Source organism: Rhynchophorus ferrugineus, unplaced genomic scaffold, assembly GCF_030347505.1.
Source record: "Rhynchophorus ferrugineus isolate W39M unplaced genomic scaffold, kcgeb_rfMv2 rfM2, whole genome shotgun sequence".
NCBI classification, from domain to species: domain Eukaryota; kingdom Metazoa; phylum Arthropoda; class Insecta; order Coleoptera; family Curculionidae; genus Rhynchophorus; species Rhynchophorus ferrugineus.
In genome coordinates this window covers 89,492,887-89,517,352 of record NW_027472581.1, presented here as the reverse complement: position 1 = coordinate 89,517,352, position 24,466 = coordinate 89,492,887, and the positions used below count along the sequence as shown (strand labels likewise).

The 24,466-nt window shown below is 29.6% G+C and overlaps 1 protein-coding gene across 1 annotated transcript; it reads left to right on the top strand.

Annotated features, from left to right (window-relative positions):
* The first annotated feature begins 16,385 nt into the window (after positions 1-16,385).
* On the top strand, positions 16,386-22,792 carry LOC143191641 (fatty acid-binding protein). Its single transcript, XM_076396941.1, has 4 exons — positions 16,386-16,561; positions 19,688-19,860; positions 20,327-20,434; positions 22,556-22,792. The coding sequence occupies exons 1-4, from the start codon at positions 16,495-16,497 to the stop codon at positions 22,613-22,615; spliced, it is 408 nt and encodes a 135-aa protein (XP_076253056.1). The 5' UTR covers positions 16,386-16,494; the 3' UTR covers positions 22,616-22,792.
* The last annotated feature ends 1,674 nt before the right edge of the window (positions 22,793-24,466 follow it).

The window sequence follows — 24,466 nt, the reverse complement described above, 5'->3', positions numbered from 1 at the left end:
AAGACTCTTTAATTTTTCTTGAAATTAAAATGTTATATTACACTTGCTATGGTTTATAGAAGGAACTAGAGTTGTATAACTTCATTAGAGACATTGTGCGGAGCATTCCCAAGTGGTGCTTGTCCTGATTACAAACCTTATCGGTTCGGGGATATTAAATTTATTATAATTGCTCAACAGAATGCAACAATTAATGTGTACTGTTTTAATTTATGTTACAACTATATCGAAAATTGTAATAATGCGCTGAGGAATTTTCTGTGTTTCTCACCACAAAATTATTCCTATAAATTTCAAATACTTATCAAGAATAATGTGCCGTTTTTATGGACGAACTTTTATGACTATTTCCACCACCCCTTCTTTATTATTACTGTTAGTGGTTCAACAATGTGCAATATATAGATAATATATAAAGAATTGTTTCAATAAGTGATCTCCTATGTACAGTTTTATTTTAATTAGTGTGTCCTGATCTAAATGTTGTTCTAGGGTCTGTATATGTCTTACAATCACATCAAATGGTGGGAAAGGTTTTAGTTTACGTACTTCATTATCATATCGCACACTTAGCTGATTAGAGAGCACATTGAAGTGCACTAAGACTCTTTAATGTTTCTTGAAATTAAAATGTTATATTACACTTGCTATGGTTTATAGAAGGAGCTAGAGTTGTATAACTTCATTAGAGACATTGTGCGGAGCATTCCCAAATGGTGCTTGTCCTGATTAGAAACCTTATCGATTCGGGGATATTAAATTTATTATAGTTACTCAACAGAATGCATCAATTAATGTGTACTGTTTTAATTTATATTACAACTATATCGAAAATTGTAATAATGAGCTGGGGATAAAGTACTTTCTGTGTTTGTCATCACAAAATTATTCCTATAAATTTCAAATACTTATCAAGAATAATATGCCGTTTTTATGGACGAACTTTTACGACTATTTCCACCACCCATTTTTTATTATTACTGTTAGTGGTTCAACAATGTGCCCTATGGGCAATAAGCATTTCTTGTAATTACAATATACAGATAATATATAAAGAATTATTTCAATAAGTGATCTCCTATGTACAGTTTTATTTTAATTAGTGTGTCCTAATCTAAATGTTGTTCTAGGGTCTGTATATGTCTTACAATCACATCAAATGGTGGGAAAGGTTTTAGTTTACGTACTTCATTATCATATCGCACACTTAGCTGATTAGAGAGCACATTGAAGTGCACTAAGACTCTTTAATTTTTCTTGAAATTAAAATGTTATATTACACTTGCTATGGTTTATAGAAGGAGCTAGAGTTGTATAACTTCATTAGAGACATTGTGCGGAGCATTCCCAAATGGTGCTTGTCCTGATTAGAAACCTTATCGATTCGGGGATATTAAATTTATTATAGTTACTCAACAGAATGCATCAATTAATGTGTACTGTTTTAATTTATATTACAACTATATCGAAAATTGTAATAATGAGCTGGGGATAAAGTACTTTCTGTGTTTGTCATCACAAAATTATTCCTATAAATTTCAAATACTTATCAAGAATAATATGCCGTTCTTATGGACGAACTTTTACGACTATTTCCACCACCCATTTTTTATTATTACTGTTAGTGGTTCAACAATGTGCCCTATGGGCAATAAGCATTTCTTGTGATTACAATATATAGATGATATATAAAGAATTATTTCAATAAGTGATCTCCTATGTACAGTTTTATTTTAATTAGTGTGTCCTAATCTAAATGTTGTTCTAGGGTCTGTATATGTCTTACAATCACATCAAATGGTGGGAAAGGTTTTAGTTTACGTACTTCATTATCACATCGCACACTTAGCTGATTAGAGAGCACATTGAAGTGCACTAAGACTCTTTAATGTTTCTTGAAATTAAAATGTTATATTACACTTGCTATGGTTTATAGAAGGAGCTAGAGTCGTATAACTTCATTAGAGGCATTGTGCGGAGCATTCCCAAATGGTGCTTGTCCTGATTAGAAACCTTATCGATTCGGCGATATTAAATTTATTACGGATGCTCAACAGAACGTATCATTTAAGTTGTAGTGTTTTAATTTGTGTTACAACTATATCGAATATTGTAATAATAAACTAGGAATACAGTAACTTCTGTGTTTCTCACCACAAAATTATTCCTATAAATTTCAAATACTTATCAAGAATAATGTGCCGTTTTTATGGACGAACTTTTACGACTATTTCCACCACCCCTTTTTTATTATTACTGTTAGTGGTTCAACAATGTGCAATATATAGATAATATATAAAGAATTACTTCAATAAGTGATCTTCTATGTACAGTTTTATTTTAATTAGTGTGTCCTAATCTAAATGTTGTTCTAGGGTCTGTAGATGTCCTACAATCACATCAAATGGTGGGAAAGGTTTTAGTCTACGTACTTCATTATCATATCGCACACTTAGCTGATTAGAGAGCACATTGAAGTGCACTAAGACTCTTTAATTTTTCTTGAAATAAAAATATTATATTACACTTGCTATGGTTTATAGAAGGAACTAGAGTTGTATAACTTCGAGACATTGTGCGGAGCATTCCCAAGTGGTGCTTGTCCTGATTACAAACCTTATCGGTTCGGGGATATTAAATTTATTATAATTGCTCAACAGAATGCAACAATTAATGTGTACTGTTTTAATTTATGTTACAACTATATCGAAAATTGTAATAATGCGCTGAGGAATTTTCTGTGTTTCTCACCACAAAATTATTCCTATAAATTTCAAACACTTATCAAGAATAATGTGCCGTTTTTATGGACGAACTTTTACGACTATTTCCACCACCCCTTTTTTATTATTACTGTTAGTGGTTCAACAATGTGCCCTATGGGCAATAAGCATTTCTTGTGATTACAATATATAGATGATATATAAAGAATTACTTCAATAAGTGATCTTCTATGTACAGTTTTATTTTAATTAGTGTGTCCTAATCTAAATGTTGTTCTAGGGTCTGTATATGTACTACAATCACATCAAATGGTGAGAAAGGTTTTAGTTTACGTACTTCATTATCACATCGCACGTTTAGCTGATTAGAGAGCATATTGAAGTGCACTAAGACTCTTTAATGTTTCTTGAAATTAAAATGTTATATTACACTTGCTATGGTTTATAGAAGGAGCTAGAGTTGTATAACTTCATTAGAGACATTGTGCGGAGCATTCCCAAATGGTGCTTGTCCTGATTAGAAACCTTATCGATTCGGGGATATTAAATTTATTATAGTTACTCAACAGAATGCATCAATTAATGTGTACTGTTTTAATTTATGTTACAACTATATCGAAAATTGTAATAATGAGCTGGGGATAAAGTACTTTCTGTGTTTCTCACCACAAAATTGTTCGCATAAATTTCCGATACTTATCAAGAATATTGTGCCGTTTTTATGGACGAACTTTTATAACTATTTCCACCATCCCTTTTCTATTATTACTCTCATAGTAGTTCAGCAATCTGCACTGTGGGCAATAAGCATTTCTTATGATCAGATATAGAGAATTACTTAAATTTGTGATCTCCTATATATATATATATATATATATATATATATATATATATATATATATATATATGCTCAAGAGAATGCATCAATTAATGTGTACTGTTTTAATTTATGTTACAACTATATCGAAAATTATAATAACGAGCTGAGGATAAGGAATTTTCTGTGTTTCTCACCATAAAATTGTTCGCATAAATTTCCAATACTTATCAAGAATATTGTGCCGTTTTTATGGACGAACCTTTATAACTATTTCCACCACCCCTTTTCTATTATTACTCTTAGTAGTTCAGCAATCTGCACTGCGGGCAATAAGCATTTCTTATGATGACATATAGAGAATTACTTAAATTTGTGATCTCCTATATAATGTATTATCTTAATTAGTTAGTCCTAATCTATATATCGCACATTTAGCTCATTGGAGAGCTATTACAAATTTATTACAGTTGCTCAACAAAGCGTATGACTTAATTTGAACTGTTTTAATTTCTAAATTATGAAAATTGTAATAATAAGCTGAGAATAATGTTTCTTTATTCATACTTTTTACAAAACATTAGTCATATAAATTTCAAATATATATTTTATTTTGATCAATGACGCTTTGCCACTTTTACGGTAAAATCACAATTCAGTTTTTGCAGAATTTAAACCAAATGACTTTCTCTCGTTCCTTTTATCATCATCATCATCATCAAACCGTAACTAGTGCTCAGCGAGACTATCTCTTTCTCAACCAATATACTACGATTGGTTCCGCAAGACTAATGATCTATCATTCATGTGTTTTTCGATGATGTTCATTGCGTCTTGCATCCAAAAATTGAATTGCGCTATGGGAGTTATAATAAAACCAAGCAAATTTATATCTAATGCGGTTTTGTTGTTTATATATATATATATATATATATATATATATATATATATATATCATATACATATTTAACTTTAAACTAATACATGCCAGACTGTAACGGTGTCTAACAGCCTAAAAGGGAGAATGTGTCCTTGTCTTACCTTCCTAGCCTTATCTTGTTATTTTTTCATGTTTTGTGATACAACTGAAAGTTAGGCAACCGCGTAAAGATCTTGAGGACTTTATAGAATAATCCTCTTAAGTGTCTATAATTTAGAATTATAAAAAATATTGATTTAAGAAGTGGACGTTATCATTATAATTATTATTATCATTATAATGAAAAAAATAATAGCCAAAAGATAGGTTAGAGCTTTTATTGCTTCAGTAAAGTAACTAAATATTATGTTTTAGTGACTCAAAATACTAAATTCAAACCAAGTATTGGTTCCAGTCATCCAAAATCAACAGTTGTTCAGAAATGCATTAAAAATATACAAAGTATCTTCAAAACCGTACAATCAGGTTGCATAAGATCGCTCGCAGATTAGAGGCATTGTATGATTACAATTTTACAGGATGATTCAGCGCTCTCATCGAACCAAAAAGGCATTGTTTATATCAGCATACAACAGAGGAAGTAAGGATACACTCATATATATGTAAATCACAAAGATCAGCAGCAAAAACTTAAACTCTCAAAGAACTTTTAGAAAATTTAACAGTCGATGAATAATAGCTTGTCTCGCTCAGAATGAGTGCTACATTCTAGAATGCAAAAAGACGCAGTGGAATATTCATGAACTTAAAATATTGTTGCGGAAATAGTGTAGTCAGCAAGGCGTAGGGTATTATCAGCTGCTAAAACCGAATGAAAATGTTACTCAGATATTTACGACGTTATTTGAACAATTATTTATTATTATAAAAAGGAAAACCAATACTTTTGCACGTCAATTCTCAATAATGTTTCAGCTGCTGGAAAGGGAATGATAAGTTCTGACGCATCCTCCGTACTCACCAGACTTAGAACCTTCAGCTTACTACTTTTTAAAATAGAGGCAATGTATCATCTTTGGCATACGATTTTAAAATGCTCAAGAACTGTGGAAATGAATCGATGATTCCTTCGGTACCAAACCATCGTCCTTTCGTAAAATTTGTAGTAAATGCTGATATATTTTTATTAATTACAGCCTGTCTAAAATGACGAAATGATCAGTGTACCCGCAAGCACCGAATATATTTAAAAGAGTAACTGTACTTAAATAATATTTCCTCGCTATCTAATAGAACCTTGCAATCTTTGATCTTTTCGGATGTTATAAATAGAACAAAACCTCATACTATGCTAGTTCGGTATTACTTATCGGCTGTTTGCTTATTCAAAAGACGGGATTTATTTTGAATAAATATGTTTTTGTGTATAAGGTCGGTAAACGCTAATTGAATTTTTATACCTCAATTTCTTAAACAAACAAGCTCTCCGGAGTGTATGTTGATCCTTTAAGAGATTTTTACGGGGATAGATGGATATAGGAGGTACGAAGAATGAAATGGAATTTTGATAGATTAACCATATTTGGAAAACAACGATGAGATATTACGCATTTTTATATAATCAACGAACGTGACGGGTTTCAAGAAGTTAGCGTTGGCGTTATCGTTAGGGTTTTTTAATGATTGCAAATCGATTTAGAGGGGTTTATTTCAAAATTAATTAAGTTACAATCGGCGACTGCATCCCTATATTTGAAGTTTTACTTGATTTAATTTTGTCTTAAGTCGTTTAAAGTAGAAACTAAGAAGGTAGTTGCTGAGCTTGACATCTAAAAAACTACAACAGATAATTTAAAATAATTTACTATTATCTAGCAGGCATTGGAGAAATATATTGTAAAAATAAGCCTATTAAAATATCGCTATTTTATTTATTAATTACTAAATCACATCCCTAAAATGTAGAATAGATTCTTTATAGGTGAATTTTGAAGTGATAGAAAATTAGGTAACTTGTTTTCAATGTCGTCTCTTGGTAATTCTTAAAACATCAGATAATAAAATTATGATCTATGGTAGAAATATTAGGATTATTATTATTCAGCCATGACATTCCGCTATCTGTTAATGTAATATTTTAAAAAATTCTGGTTAAAATTCTGCTTCCAATTGTTATTTTTTCAGAAAGTATTTTTTAGAGAGTACTGTATTACTATAATTCTGAATATTTTAAACTATTCAAAGTTTATTTGTCAACGTCAAAACGTCGCAATGTTGCCTCATCAACTCTGCGTTTTAGTTCAGTTTGGCTTTGACATACATCACAATTCTAATCTACATAAAATAATTTAACAAAAATGTTTATTTCAACAGTTTAGTACATTTAAAAACTACAGTTAATTATAAAGCTACAATAGTTCATAGGTTATCTGTTTTTCTAACTACCTGACTGATGAACGAGTGAGACGAAAAGTTTTTGATAGATTAGAAATAAACAGCTTAGTTATTAACTTGATTAGTCTTTCTGAAAGTGACAGTGATTGAATAAAACTTAATAAATGTTGGTTTATGATTCAATGCTGACAATTACCAAGACAGGTTGACGAAAAAGGAAACAACTATAGGTCATTATACAATTAAAATACTTTAATTGTAGGAAATTTTATTGCAGAGTGTGAAAGCTTTATGAGCATGTGTGTCATTGTGCAGTATATACATGAACATTTGGTTGACATGTACGAGGAGAGAAATAATATTAACTGTTTTGCAGATATGGTATATGCATTAAGGAGGATACAGTGATTAAATGTAGTTTTATTAAGAAAGATGTGTACAGGTAATAACAGGACAAACAAAAAAAAATATAGTAATATCATAATGACTTTACAAGGACACATTGCATCGAAAGAAACGAGAACTAAGCGTAAAACATAAATATTCCCTTAAATGAAAGTAGAATACATCACTCAAAAATATAATTGTTAGTTAGGTGGATTAGGCCTTCGGGGGATACCACTACCTAAAAAAACGCGACTAGAACCCTACCTATACTAGTGTGGAAAAAAGTTCAATGTATATATAATAAAACTACTCTAACTTATAAATTATAGTGACTGTGCAATCAATTGTAGGTGTGCTATATGTGAGAGAAAAAATGTACTAAAACTTAGAGTTGCTGCGCCAACATTGCGAGGTATTTTCAGGTCTCCCACGTTACTACTGAATAGACTATATGTAATACGCATATACAAATAAACTTTCAATATATATATATATATATATATATAACGACATTTTTCTATTCTTGATCACTAACGGTCATTTATTGAATTACAAAACACGAATTAAAAATGAAGTGAAGCTGATCTAAGTCTTATAAGCTGCTTGGGATTTGTGTCATCCATTAGGACCAAGTAGCAAGACCTATTCTCGGTTTAGCCGCTCTTTTTGCTCATCACTCGTGTGGCCCAAGTTTTGGGGGAAAACATCAAGATGTGAATCCAGAAAATGTATTTTGAAAGACGCTCGGGCTCCATCCTTGTGGGAATTTTGCGACAAATTGTGATCCGGAAATTTGAGGTTACTTAAAATTATGAACAACTCCTTGAGACGATGCCCATGTTGCCGCTTCATCAGTCGTTAAATATTGTGTATAATTTGCATTGGCCGTAAGTTTTCTAATATCAAGTCCAACACATATTTCTTCTTTGATTCTTCAATATCAATAATAATCAGAAAAAATAGTTTCTAATGATGTTTAAGGTATCTTCGTCAGCTGGAAGCTGTTATGTAAGGATATATATATATATATATATATATATATATATATATATATATATATATATATATATATATATATATGTTATATGTGATATATATGTTGCCGCTTCATCAGTCGTTAAATATTGTGTATAATTTGCATTGGCCATAAGTTCTCTAATATCAAGTCTGATTCTTCAATTCTTCAATATTATCAATATGATATATATATATATATATATATATATATATATACATATATCATATATATAGCAGCAATATTACAGATTGAAAATGTTTGTAACTTGGTGTATTTTTGCTCGAAATGTATTAGATAAATAAAGTACTGATTTTGACATCAAACAAAAACATCGAAAAAAATTATGTAGACAGTACTTTTATAAGTATATTTATATGAATATATTTCAGTTGGAGTAGTGTTCTCCTGATTTTATTTTGATGATATCTCTAAAGGGGGTCAATAATTGCACTTGGAGTAGTATAGTAAAGGATTTCAATAACAACGACCGTAAAATAATTTTTAGTTTTTTGAGGAAAATTTAGTTTCGAATTGACGACAAATTCAATCGTAAGAATGGACATTTGCTTTTCAACCAATACGCTTCTCTTAATGTCCCAAGGTGTCGAATATTCTTTACCAAATTTAGTGACTAATAGCAAAGAATAATACCTATTGTAATAACGTACGAATTATTACTATTAATCATACAACATCTTTCTTAATACGATATTGAAAGCCTAGAATTGTTCTTAATCATTGTAATTGTAATAATTCCAGATTAAAAATAATAGATCGTAACAATACTGCTTTTGATGTCTTCTTTTCCTATTCCAACTAGTTTTTCATTACATATCCCTCTTGGCTAGTGTGTACATTATAATAATGATTTGGCACCCTCCTATCAATTAAATATGCAGTGATAAAGAGCACCTTCCTCCTAATACTCTGTGACCAAATTTTTCTGCCATCTGATTTACAGTCTACCTTTTTCCAGACCTGTGTCTATTAACAAGTAAATTGCATAAAACACAACATTAATTTATATTCACCGAGTGACAATTTGAAACACTTCTGTCTCAAAACAGCTATATATTCCTGAGATTTCTGAAAATACTTCTCAAATTGTGAACTCATTCAAAAAACTTGCCCATGTCAGACGAAGATGTATGAATCCTTACATAACTTTATGTAAGAGCGCTGTACTGTAAGTTGACCCGGTCTTATAAACTTCTAAACAATTATGTCGCGAGAGTGCTTTTACTCAAACAAAACTTTCTATCTGGTACAACTTTGCAATATCCCCATATTTACATCTAGCAATGTAAAATTAAAACCTTCCTTTTTTCAGAATGTATTTTATTAAATAATTTCACTGTATAAAAATAATTCTGGATCCTTTGACCTTCGATGCTCTTAAAACATGTTTTAGTATAACAAAACGCGTGGAACTTTTCATTTATTGCATCCTATATCCCTTTTAATATAGACGCAATTGTAATACTTCGTATAACGGTCATATATGGGGAAACGAACACGCCTAAATCATGTCAACGTATTGGTTTTCAGTTCATTCTCAACCAATATTGCAGACATGAAAGAGAACTACAGGTGTGAGCAGGAAGCTACCCGGCACTTGTTTGTTGGCCGAATGGAGAACAGAATTTAATTAAATTGAAACATCGTATTGTTAATATAATATTATAATAGTAAATTGGATGTTGATATTCTTATTGTGTTAAGTTTTAGGTACTTTTATAAGTAAATATTTTAAAATTATTGTTATTGAGAGCAATTACAGGATATTTATGAAAAGAATCACTTAAATACCTGCCAGGACTGACACAAGAGTCTATAATATGTTCAAAGTTAACTTTTACATACGTCATCTAAATTTGTGACATCAAAATGTTACACTGTTGCCGCAATCAACCGCATCAACACTAAGTTTTAGTTGAGTTTGGCTTTGACATAAAACAAAATTCTAATCTAAATAAAATAATTGAACAAAAATGTTGTTAAATACAATTTGTTTTAACATTATACTGAATATAAGAACTACAGTTAATTATATAGCCAAAATAGTTTATAGGTTAGAATTATAACCTCTTATCACTATCGCTTTCAAGAATTTTGCATACGTCTGACAACCGGACGGCTTGTTCGTGTTCAAACTAGTCAGACAGCATTGTGTCTCTTTTTAACTACAATAAAATGAGAAAATATTGTCTGATTCTAAAACTAATTTATAAATTTCGGCAGGCAATATATTAGATATCTTGATGACGTTAGACTATACAGCTATCTATTTTTCTATCTACCTGACTGATGAAGAAGTGCGACAAATTGGTCTGTTTGTCATTCACCCTCAATGTCATTTTATAGCATTTAACCATTCGCCTTTCCTTTTCTTGAATAAATCAGTTTTCATAGAATACAACTGGCGTAGTTGGTAGGATTCCGTGGAGATAATAATGATGTTCTCCTTTGAGTTTATTCAACTAAAAGGGATCAAATTAATTATCGAAAAAGCAGAGAGGTTGACGTTGTATGAGCAATCGTTCCACAGTTACTCGAAGCATTTCTTGGTGTTGTAAAGTGGCACCATGGAAATTTGCGTAGAAACAGGGCCATTTCGAAGATCTACAAAGAGAATCTGGCGAAAAAAGATACAGGCGATACATAATTTTATAATAAACTAGCGACCCGCCCCGGCTTCGCACGGGTGCAATGCTGATACTAAATTAAATACACTACAGAAAAAATATGAACGTTGTATATAAAAACATAGCGGCCCGCTCCGACTTTGCACGGGCATAAAATATATATGCCTATGTCACTCAATGAAAACATGATTAAAATCGATCCAGTATTTTTGGTTCATTCATTACTGCCCTTGGCCTGCACGCATTCAATTTGGAGTAAAACAATTCCTCTTCCCCTATACTTACTATGAAGATTTCCTGCTATCTTTGGAATATCTAAATTCATACAATTTTTATTACATTACACATTTTTAAACGCAAATTTTAAATTTGTAATATCTCCGAAAATATTTGTTTAATTTACATGCTGTAAGGAATCATATTGATCTATATTATTTGCACACTGTATTTAAGGTACTTAATTCGATAAGGATTAATGCCGTATTGCTTAAAATAGCTTCGTAAATAAGCCATTTTCTCACGTAAAAAGTAAACAATAAAAATGGTTAATGTGGGTTATCCCTAAAAGATAAACATATACCATCGCGGACTTTTTTGTAGACCTTTTTATGGTGTACAATACTGTAGTACATTAATTTGATCTAACTCGTAGGGTTAGGCAGCGTTTTTGCTAGTTGCTAAATAAGCCTAAAAAAATAGATTAATTTACGACATCACGTTAGAAACCTCTAAAATTAGCAAAGTTGCCTTAGTATATTATGCATGTATTATACATATGAACCTTCCTCTTGAATCACTCTATCTATTGAAACCGCATCAAAATCCGTTGCGTAGTTTTAAAGATTTAAGCGCACATAGGGATATAGGGACAGAAAAGGCGACTTTGTTTTATACTATGTAGTGATATAAGTTGTCCAGACAAAGTAACGACCGCGTACAGGCTGTGGTCATATCTTTAGGAAGAAGGTGTTATATAATACGGCCAAGACTATCCGGCCATCCAGTTTTTAACTACCTGAGTGGTAAACGAGTGGGACGGGAGAAAAATTGGTTCATTTTTACCCCCAAAATCGATTTGTATCGCCATTTAACCAGTGGGCTCTTCTTTTCTTAAATAAATCAGCTTTTAATTGAAGTAATGGCTTTGTTTTAAACTCTTTCGTAAAATATAACTTATATATCTTATGTATATTATAGAATCAATAGTCTGTTCAAATGAATAGAGACAAGTTGTTATGTTACAAGGTAAGGTGTTAAACCTCAAGCACAAATATTATTCTAAATTAATTTTATTTATACCTGTTAAAGAAGTAGCTGAAGCTCTCGTGTTATGACTTGAAACATGTTAGTATAAAGATCCATATTAAATTAACTAACTTAATCAATTCCTGTATTTTACTAGTGTATATTTTATATGTTTGGAAAATAATCGAAATTTAAAGAATACCAAAACTTACAAGACCCGTAGTGACACTGATTCAAAAGGCTTATATTATTAGTTACTCTAGAAAATTATCTAAGACATAGAACAAAAATCCGTTATCTGATTAACATAATACCGAAATAAATAAGACAACTCTTGTACTACGTTATTATGTACTACTTTTATTTTTAACTAATAGCTTTTCTGATGGTATGTTTCCTCTCCGATATTCAATATCTACAAAAAACATCAATATCTAAAAGTAAGTAATGTTTCACTCTCCTAGAATATACCACCGTTTAAGCAAGTTAAGTGCCAAATAAAAGTATAATATTTAATTACGTTAATTTACTTTGCTTTGCTGAAATTATTACCTAGTATAAGTAATCTGTAATATAATAATTTGAATATGTTAACTCTCATACAATCCTACAATAATAATATTATTATTAACAATAATTACTAGCGTATTTACTAAATTTTCCTCATGGTATCTTCTTCCACCAATCACAAAAGTAGAGTCTCTTCGACCAATAGTTCATCTCAACCATTTTTAAACGCTCTAATATCAATAGCAATAATGTTGCCAAAGTGCACGTCAAAAATTCGGAAAAATGAGAAAGATGATTTTTCTATCTCCATTTCAAGATACCACATACTTTATAAATAAGCACTTAAAACTATACATTTTGATTGCTACGAAATTAATGACACTCAAGACAAGTTTCTAATGTCATTTGTAACTCAGAATATTGTTCAAATGTTATGTAACTTTCGTTATCCTGTATACAATCAAATATTTGTCATGTGTTCAAAATAAATGTGGACGTTTCCTCATTATTTGATTTACTAATACCATAAATATTGAGGTTATTTTAAATCTTATCGGGGAAATTTTGTCATAACTTATAAGTCATATTTCTCTGAAAGACATCGACAGTTTTTCCAATAAATTGCGAATGTTTTCAAATTTACAATTCCTAATAAATTACAGACTAATAAAAAAATAAATTATAATCAATATTTTTTACACAATTTATATAAATTAATAGATAATATTACTTTTGATCACAAGCACAATTGTTTAATAATGAAAATGAAAACGTAGGGTATTCAAAATTATGAATACCATCAAACCATACATAAAAAAATTCGTTTTAGAACAACCAAATTAAATTTTAAAAAAATTGTCTTCATTACCTCAAACCTCAAACTACTGTAAAAATGTTGGTGATTCTATTATCACAAATACCTCGACAGTTAATTTCTTATAACCTGTTTATATATTGAAAGAAATAATACCACTTTTTAAAGGGTATTTATTGAAAGTAGTTTGTATTAGATTCTAAAAACATATCTGTCTTCTAATAACATATATAAGTCCTAACTTTTTCAGAAGATACTACTCAAGAAAATGAGGCTAATAATTTGTCTCAATTTACACAATAGAAGGTTGGAAATATTTGGAAGACAAATAAATATGCTTTATAGTTTGCCTAGGTATAGCATAAATCTTCAACAAAGTTTAGCACGAAGAATTGTTATATAAATTAAACTATACCCAAATTAATATGTAGGTATAAAGAGTGACGTGTATGTAGATGTTATTTAGAATCAATGAAGAGGGTGAATATACCGAATTGGAAGAAATCCATGCAGAAGTGGCCCAAGGTATTATCTTGAGACCGATCTCTATGTGCTATATACCAATGATAATTCCTATAATTATAATTCATTCACAATAATACAGAACTAGTAGCAGTGAATGAAAACCAAAAGGCATATGTAAAGAAACTTTAGACAACTGGGGATAGTCTAGAGTAAAAAATAACGAAAAAACTAAGTATAATAACATTATGATCTACAGTCAAGTACTGAAACACTTCCTACTTCCTTTTGTATCTTTCCTAGAAAACGTCAATGCCAGGAAACAGATGATTCATTAATTTCTAAACTGTTCTGATACTTTCAGCTGGGTAACGTTCAATAAGTAAGTGTTGCAATTCATTGTCCTCGAATTTGTTTGGTTCTTTGTACTGTTCCTTGCCAGTGATATCAAAATCAAAATTTAAAAGTGTTTGAAGCAGTAATTTATCGAAATTGAACTGATCGATTGATCTGATGTTTCACAAAACCATTAATGTTAACAGTTAGGTTAGATTGTTTTTTACTATAAGGTGTAACAGTTATTTACATAGATACTTGAAAACGAAATAATAAAAACGTTAAAATTAAAACAAAAAGGTGGGTCAAATAATATATAACAATAAACATCGCGAGATTCCAAATAACGATTTGGAAAACAATCAATTTTCTGGACTTTTCAATTTTTTTTAGGGAGAATATTAGAAGAGCCAATGGATCTATTTTCTGTGGATCTGTATATGTTTAAAATTATCAATAAATTATATCTGCATATCAGTTACTTTGGCCAACTTGGAATCAGTTTCTGGCATATACATGACCTATAATTTATACTTTATTATTACCACTATTATATTTTATTCACACTAATTTAGGAACTATATGAAAGATACGAATAAATAGTAAAATACATAAAGAAATGAACTGAAAATGGTAATGGAATATCTAAAATGGAATGGCATTATTAAGCATTCCAAACTGGAATACCCTATGACCAAAATCACCATTCAATGAAACTCAGATTGGACTTGTGCTGTCCATCACAGTAAAATGAACTGAATAAGAAAAAAGTAATGAGCGTCGCGTCTTCAAAATGAACTCTTATAAAGTTCTAACGTCCCTTGCACATAATAAGATATTATCTCTGGGAAATACAGCCCGCGAAAAAGTATCAACACTGTTACCATTAATGGTAATTATTTATGTTGCTGGCTGTTGGCAAATTTTAATTATGTGACAAGTTAAATGCAAACACACTAGATATGCTGACACAAGCAGCTAGTGGGATCAACTTCCTGACTTCACTTCAATTATGACTGCACATCAGTTACTTTGGACTACTTGGCACCGATTTCTGGCATATAAAAAGTTATAATTTATACCTTATAGTTGCAACTAACACCTTTAGTTCACACTGATTTTGGAATTATAGAAAATGTATAAATAAATAATAAAATATATAAAAATAATTATTTAAATAGATAAATAAATAAAAAAAGCAAACCGAAAATAATAAATGAAATAAATAGAATGGAATGACATTATTAAAAAGCCCAAACTGAAGTACTGTTTGAACAAAATCACCATTTGATGAAACTGGATTTGTGGTATTCAATGCAGTACAATCAACTAAATAAGAAGAAAGTAATGAGCATCGCGTCTTCACAAATGAACACTTAAGAAGTTCTAATGTTTCTTGGACGTTTTAAGATAATATGTCTGGGAAATACAGCCCACGAAAAAGCATAAGCACTGTTACCATTCATGGTTATTATTATTATTTCTGTTGCTGCGTATTCGCAAATTTTAATTATGTGACAAATCCCCTAGGTCACCTTACATTATCGTTCAAACCTTCTAAAGAAACGTAAGCCACCCAAAAGTAAAAGCTCTAGAACACCAAATTATCAGATAGAATCGTAAGTGCCATTCATAGTCGGAACAAATGGTGGATATTCTTGAATGGTACAAGTCTGTCTGTATATTAAGAAAAAAAATATCGAGAAAATATAATAAACAAGTAGAGCTCGCTTTTCCAATAATTAGTAGTTATTACCAATGTTACTCATATAGTTACAAGTAACAAAAACGAAGATAAGAAAAACCCCTATAACCCTGAATAATATTCGAATTTGAAAAAGTCCTTCATCAGAAAGATCATTATAGCCGGTGATAATTTTGATCAATCGTTATACCAAGTCGCTGACAAAAATAAAAGTAGACGCGTTTATTACTAACTGAACAAATAATTGTAAAAAGGTTTTGAATTTTGCCAAATATTCCTCGTAATTTCGCTGCAAACACGAGTTATTAACCTTTAAATTAAATTAGATATACAGGCCGTTAAGTTTACACAATAAAATATTAGCGTCGTTATCAGATAATAGCGATAAAAGTAAAAGGAGAATATAGATATATGTGATAAATAACATTCGATCAATGTATTTACTTTAGATAACGCATATTGCATATACTTTGAAAACCTATCTAATAATTTTAACGCTAATATCAGTTACGTGTAAGTGGATGTGTTGCTTAGGTAGTACTGGTGTACATTTGAACAATGTCAAATACCGGAAGATTTAAATTGGAGAAAAACGAACATTTTGTGGAGCATCTTATTGCATTAGGTGAGTAAGTTCCCAATGATAATTACTGTGGATGAAATTCGATGTTCTTTTGAATATTGAGCAATATTACTAAGATTACTTTGATATTACTGTAGTAGGTGAAAAACTTGTCAAAGTTGTTGATCCTGGAAATAATTGAGAGTTATGGAGAAGGTATAAAAAACTTGCAGTTTTGTGGTTCAATGAGATAAATATAATTTTGTAGTTAGAAATATATTTCAGTACATTGTATGGGTGACCTTGGTTAGTAAATATCTTGATTGTCGCGAAGGGTTTCTGTCCTTCAGCTATAATTTATGCACTTTACTTTATTTCTATTATATATTGCTCCAAACTTTAGAAATGTTTCAGTGTAGAAGAAAAAAATTAAAACCATATTTACTATCCATTTTCAAGAGCACGACACAATTTATTAAAAAATTTAAAATTCAAATAGCCATAATGTAGGGAACTGTAAATGATGAATTTTAGATGATCTAAAATCTTAAGATACAGCACTGGGTTTATTATTATTATATTAGTTTATTATTAGAGGAAATTCACAAAAAAATTCCCTTTTATCGGCAACATTATTTTATTCATTAATTGATTTATTTTTTAAACTATAATTCTAGTCATACCATTTTAAACGAATATCATTCCCATTAAAGTTATGAAAACTCTCAAAATGAATATTTATTTTGATTAAAGGCCAATAATTTGTATTGGCTTTTATTATTATCCTTGAATTTGTTTTGGTACTATATATATATATATATATATATATATATATATATATATATATATATATATATATATATATGTATATATATATATATATATATATATAAATATATTTATATATTTTTTTTTCACAACTTTAATGGGAATGATATTCGTTTAAAATGGTATGACTAGAATTATAGTTTAAAAAATATATATATGTTTTGACCTTAAAATATTTGACGATGATGTTTTTCTAACTCTCTATATCCTCCCGTTTCCCACTATCTTTCTGTCCCCTACTTTTTATTTTTTTTATTTATCCCTCCCATTATCTCCCTGCCTTTTCTCTCTTAATTTGTCTTTATTTTTTCACCTTCCTACCTCTATATTTCTTCTTTTACCCGTTTCTGTATATTTTCCTCTCCTTATGTATCTCTCAAAGTATATAAAGAGTTTTACAGTTCTACATGGAATTCAATAAGTGGAAGAAATTTTATTTTAATGTTCACATAAATTTGTTTATCTAGTTTATCAAAGTGTATATGTTTATTATGTTGAAATACTCTATTATAGTAATATTAATATTAATATAATAGAGTATTATATTATATGTATACGCTTATTCTAGCCATTGACCTAGAATGTAGAACATATGACGATATATTGATTAACATATGATAAATATGATATAATATGATAAATAGATCAATTAAATATTAATTTACTTTAGTTTTTCTTACAGTTTTATTTTAGTTCTTGCCTTTGACTAACAGGTTTCTTATATTAAGATCACAAAAATTGAATATCTCCCATACTCGCTGTCATCATTTCATTAATTCGGCATTCCAATATTAAATCCAATCTTCTTTCTAAGACTGTCTCCAAGAGATTTTCTTTATTCCATCCATAGAACTATGTATATACAATCATGAAAACTCTCCCTCTATTGCTAGCTGGCTTACCTTCCAGGACTCATGTAGTTACATTCAGAAACTTCATTCCTTTATTTCATATCTCTCATTTAAAAGATTGCAAAGTGATTTAAAATATTGAAAGGACAAAATCTTACTGTAAAGCTAACCCCATATTTCGCAAATATGTTATACGATAAACCACTTTTGTAATATCCACACCCAACAATAACTTCGTCAGAAATTATTCGCGACTAATTATTCTGATTTTAACTCCATATGACGGCTGTCAATAAAATTACTGAGTGTCTAAGAAATAGCGAATAAATTGAATACTTCGAAGCCTACACATTTGAATTTGACGTGGTAAAATGGAGACATCCACAATAATTTAAAGGTAACAACGGTGAAGAAATCAAACGGTTTATAAAAAAATGTCAAGACAAATTACTTGAACATAAAAACATGTAATTACTACAGCTACTCGTCAAGAGTAGACTTTACCAGCGGTTGAAGGGATTAAAACCCTTTATCTCAACATTATTATAATGTGTAAAAACTGTTGCATGTCTCAAACATCTATAAATTTGGAGTGCATCAGTGCAGTACATTCTTGAAACGCTAATAAAGTTAGAGTTTAGAACTGGACCTTAAGGACAATATGAAGGAACCATTACGAAATTGTAATTAATAACTAATTACTATATATATCATGTGCTTTTAATTAAAATAATATAAATTGTTATAATTCCAAACATACTTATAAAACTATAAATTCTAATTATCTATATTAAGCAACTAAGTTTTAATACTTTTTAATTTTTTAGCATATGTCTTCAAATTTCAAAACCTTATTATATTCTGTTCTGCGCTCTATGGTGAACTTAATATTGTAAGAATTTTGTTTAGGAACCTATTTGTCAACTGTATTAACTCATCAGGATTGTGCCATAGTAAGAACAAATTCACTGGTTGTATATGTTCACAAAACACACTTAACAGCAACACAGTGTATGTCATAGAACCCGCTATGTGTCAGGAAGACAATAGGTTGAATAAGCATCAAATTTACTAATTTAGTCAGTGCTTTCTTTTTGTTATTACAACTTTCAATGGTGCTTTGCAGAAGACTAGTGGCTATGGCTACACGAAACTCTAATATTAACTGACTTGCCAACATAAAAAGAGCTTGGTAGGCGCAATGGTAAATGCGACAGGACAGTCCTCATACTGTTGTGATAGTCGCGGGTTCGAATCCCGCTGGGGCATGGTCGCAAATCTGTCATTGTGATTGTTATTTAACTTTAACTGTAGATCCAGTCCAGATAAACCCTCGTTGGCAAAAAGGATACTTTAAAACATCTAAAAAAATAGGAACAAGAAAAATTATAATGTTCTTGGTCCGTCGCGCCTTTTTAGTCTAACGCAGCGCTTTGTTGTAGAATACATGGAAATTAACATTGAACCGATTATCAAATCATTCTCAACTTTCTAAATTAGTTGTTTGCAGGTATACCTTATGAGCGAGCTAGGATCGTGGATAGCATGAGACCAAATTTGGAACTAACCATAGATGGTGATCGACTGACTATAATCAGTTTTAGTGGAGATTACAAGCAAGAATCCAATCTTATTTTTGATCAAGAGGTTGATGAGACTGTTGCAGCAGAGATGACAATCAAAGTTGGTATATTATTTATCTCACCGTCCATTATGATTTAAAATGGTAATGATCCTCAAAGGCCAAAAATCAACATTTTAAAATTTAGTTTACTGATAGATACGCTAAATATTTGAGCCCTTCAGAAAAGAGTCATAGTCTTATCAAAAAAAGAGATTTTCTATATATATCGGAGTCCCTATATAAATATTTCTTAAATTTATATTGGATACCTTTTATTCTTTTGTTGGTGATTTTGAGCACATATATTTCTAATACCTAAATCTTCATAGAGGTGTTAATCCACCTTCAGAAATACTAGGATATTTTTTGATATATCTATATAATCTCACATAATTATATGACATAACATGTACGATTATAAAATAATAATTCCCACAATAATTAATCATAATTAGGTAAAAACTGGCACTAATACTGATTACTTTTTGATATTACTGAAGCTTATATTATTCTCTTATATTTTAGAGCGTGGCCAAAAGAAAAGGGGACAATAAAATCGAAATATATTCCCGAGGAAATAACGGTGAAAAAGGTCACAGGCTTTTCGAGTTCTTTGGAGAGACCATGATAATGGTAAGAAATAAATTATTATAATAAATATCGAGTAGAAAAAATAACATGTATTCCTTATTAAACCAAGAAATATTATGAAACCAATGGAGACAATTTATATATAGATTTTATATATGAAAAACAAAGAAGAACAAAAGTAGACAGTATTATATTGCAAAAGTTTTTAACATTAACAATAAGGAACTTAATATAAAGCATCTTCAGACCTTCTATGCCTAAATAATTCATAGTAATTTTCTGGACTGTATTTGTGAATGCTACATATCACTGGAGATTAATCAATTATTTTGGAAAACGTATATGGTCTCTTGTTACAAAATTTACATATATGCTGCACTTCAACTAAAAATTTCTTTGTCAATATAATTAATAAAATTTGTTTTTTTATCGATATTTTGATTTTAATTCCTATCAATACAAGTGCCTTTCTCTGTATTTTTAAATTTTCAGAATGAATATAATGACAAAATAATGTGTCCAGATATAATTACCAATACCCCTTCATATTAATTTTAGAACATTTTATTTTACACTTACATAATTTTTAGAAACAAATATACTTTTATCTGTCTATAAACATATTGTTTCGAAGAAGTATTACAATATTTCCTCTTCCTCTGCTATCAATGTTATCAGTTATAGTGTTGACATTGTGCTTTACTTTTTTCATTACTAAATTTTAGGGTTTAAAATGAATGATAATATATGAAAATAAATTGCAGTAATTATAAATAGTTTACAGCCAAACAAGTAAGAATTTTAGAGGGTAGTAAACAGTACCACCATAAGGAAAATTTAGCGAGTCATGATACATTATTGAAATGAATTCTAAACAGTTTTCTAAAAATTAAAATTGGAGTAGTGTTTAGAGAAATTACATTTGTTTTAATAACTAAATGGAGAAATATGCTGTCGTATAAAACAGTGGTAAGAAATTAAAGAACATCAACAATAACTTTTAAGAATCTACAGCATAAATATTTGAATAATGGAAGAATATTACAACGTGAACGAGAACCGATATAGAATACTATAATAGAACAAGAAAAACGAAGTGATTTTTTATGGATACAAAGATCATAATAAAAAAAATTACATCATCTAGTCGTATCACAGATAAGAAATATATTTCAATAAAAATGAAAACAATAACTGAAAAATGTTTTCCAAAAGAATACAACTAAAAACAGAAATAATTAATGAACAAAAAAAATTGAATTTAACCATATCAATGTTACACTGTTCTGCCACAATCCACAATCTACTGACCTAATGATGAGGTTTATAATGATAAACTTAATAACTAAATTTCCATTATTTTCTTTATTATAGTTTGTAATATTTTGTTTTATTTAAATAAAACAGTAATTAAGTGATGAATCGAACCATTGCACAATTGATATCGAAAAATCCATTCATTGGTTAACCTTATATTAATCTATAATAATCTCACATCAACATCACAGAATAAGAAGAGACATATTTGACAGTTAATTTGACAAATAATTTGAAAAAGAAACTGAATATGTTCTTCTATATTTGATAAATTTCAAGAAACTCTAAAACCAGTACATTTCTCCGTTTCACAAATATTCCCATTATAACGTTATCTGAGTTATCAATAGTTTATCATAAATATTCACTAATTAGAGTTGTCGAAAAATACTATTCGTTTTATTAATCATATCTAATAAATCCATTTTTCAACATTTCCTATTACACTAAACATTATTCATAGTATTATATCAACATGTTTGATTTAGCTAATATGTAGTCGAATTTTTAAAATATAGAATTATATATTTTCAATATATCACTATCCATCATTAATTATAACGTCATTATCAATTAATAATAGGACATCAACCGAGAATGAATATTTATCAGTGATATTTGACAGTGATATAAGGAATTTATCGAATTATATTTTCCTTCATCTGATGGAGGAAAATAATAAATGCTAAATATAAAAATAAGAGCAATTTTCAGAAATTACTTATAGAGTTAGAGAGAATAAAACTGTTAAAAAATACCCTCTGCCATCTATCAAAATTAAGTTAACAGTCACAAGTCTTATAACATGTTTTTTTCGTCACTATATGATGTTATATTTTGTTTCAGTCTCTATCAAATGACTTAGAAAGCATACCAGTGGCAAAACGTTACTACAGGAAAATTTAAACAGGATATAAGTTAAGTATTTATTAGTAAAATTTATTCTTAAAATATAATTATTTGATATCTGTGAACTTTATGTATTTAATATATAAATTTATTTATTATTATAAAATAATGTGTAATATAGTAAATATTATATAATCTCTACATATAAAATTGTAATATAGAATATTTTATGACTATTTTAATTTCATTAAATACCTTCGTTCAAACTATATTCAAAATATATTCCATAAATTTCTCCAATGTTAGACAAATTAATAATGATATAATTTGTCTTATTTATCTAGACTATAGATTAGTGTTAGGGATTACTAATATGAATCCATTTTTAATTCATCGTCTGTCGAATTTGATGATTTGGAAAGTTCATTTTTTGGCCTGGAGTGAAATATCCTATCAATTATATGAACATATTTCTGTAATTATATCATAATATACGTAACTCCGTACTATAATGTATTCTATAAATATGTCCCATAACTCATACAATGTCTACCATATTATCTGTTAAAATTTAATTTTTTTTTAAAGTAAGTCTTTATTGAACACTTTTTGCTGAAGTGTAAGGATGGCTTATAATGACATGACTCTCTCATATCTTTTCGAAATGTTTACCCGATGTACCAGAAAGTCATTACGATTTTTTTTTCGAAATAGAACTACCTAATTTCCAACAAAATGGAAAAATGTATTTATTCAAAGTATTGACCATTTGATTCTATACATCCTCCAACCTTTCTTTCCTTGTCCATCTTTTAGGCAATTTATGTGTGCAATCTCAAAAAAACTATTGCAAAACCATTCTTCGAGCGATTTTCCAATTCCTTCGAAATTAGCGAAAGGCTGCTCTGTCTGTGCGTATCCTATTGGCGAGAAAATTTTATGGTATGACAGGACAATGTGTGCAGAGTACGACGGGTGCGATACGTATTATTGCTCCCTGGGTGAGATGGGACATATAGAGGTATTTGGATGGGATATACCCTGGAAGTAGCATTTGACAGACGAATTTTCGACTTTCTATGTGTCTGTTCTATGTTTCCGTCATTCAATTGATGTGATATCCATCTTCCCATCCGTTGAATTAACGCTCCCGCCAAATGTTTTTGAATTTTGGTTAGTTCTTTATACATTAACTCTTGCAGTTTTGTACGTTCAAACTTTCCTTTGGTATACCAAAACATTCTTTTTCTTCCTCATCGAAGTTTCCACTAGCACATAACGACTTTCAGTGGCTTTTTTGTTTTTATTAAATAATAAAAGTAATGCTAGCGGCAAATGCACGTTTTCGGGTACGAAATAACATGTAGAGCTTTGAAGCTTGATGTCAGTAGAATAAAATTACATATATGGCAAATCATGTCATTGCTTACTTAACCATAGCGATATCTGTTAGGAAAATCGGTAATAACTTTCCGGTACACCTTGTCTCTCACGAAAACTAATTAATTTCTAATATATTGAACTAAATCATTATTGAGAAAGTCTATTTATGTAATAGTAGAGTATTAATAATTAATTTATTTTAAGGACTAAGACTCTGATTTGTTTTCTAATAGATAAAAACCCTCAATGTCGTCTTGTATTGCCCTTCAATAAATCGCCTCTTTTTTCTTCGAATAAAACAGTGTTTGAAAGTAAATTAATAATATGTAGGTTTTAATACCTTTCCCATTCTACGACTTATACTAAACTTGTACTAACTGTACTGAATAAACTAGAGCAACAACTCAATTGAAATAGTCCAATCGCCAAGAACCTGACTGACGGAACGTTCACCAATCCGTAAAGAAAACGAAAAGTGAACAAAAAAGACAGCGAGAAGGCGGATTTATTTGCTGAGTACTTAGC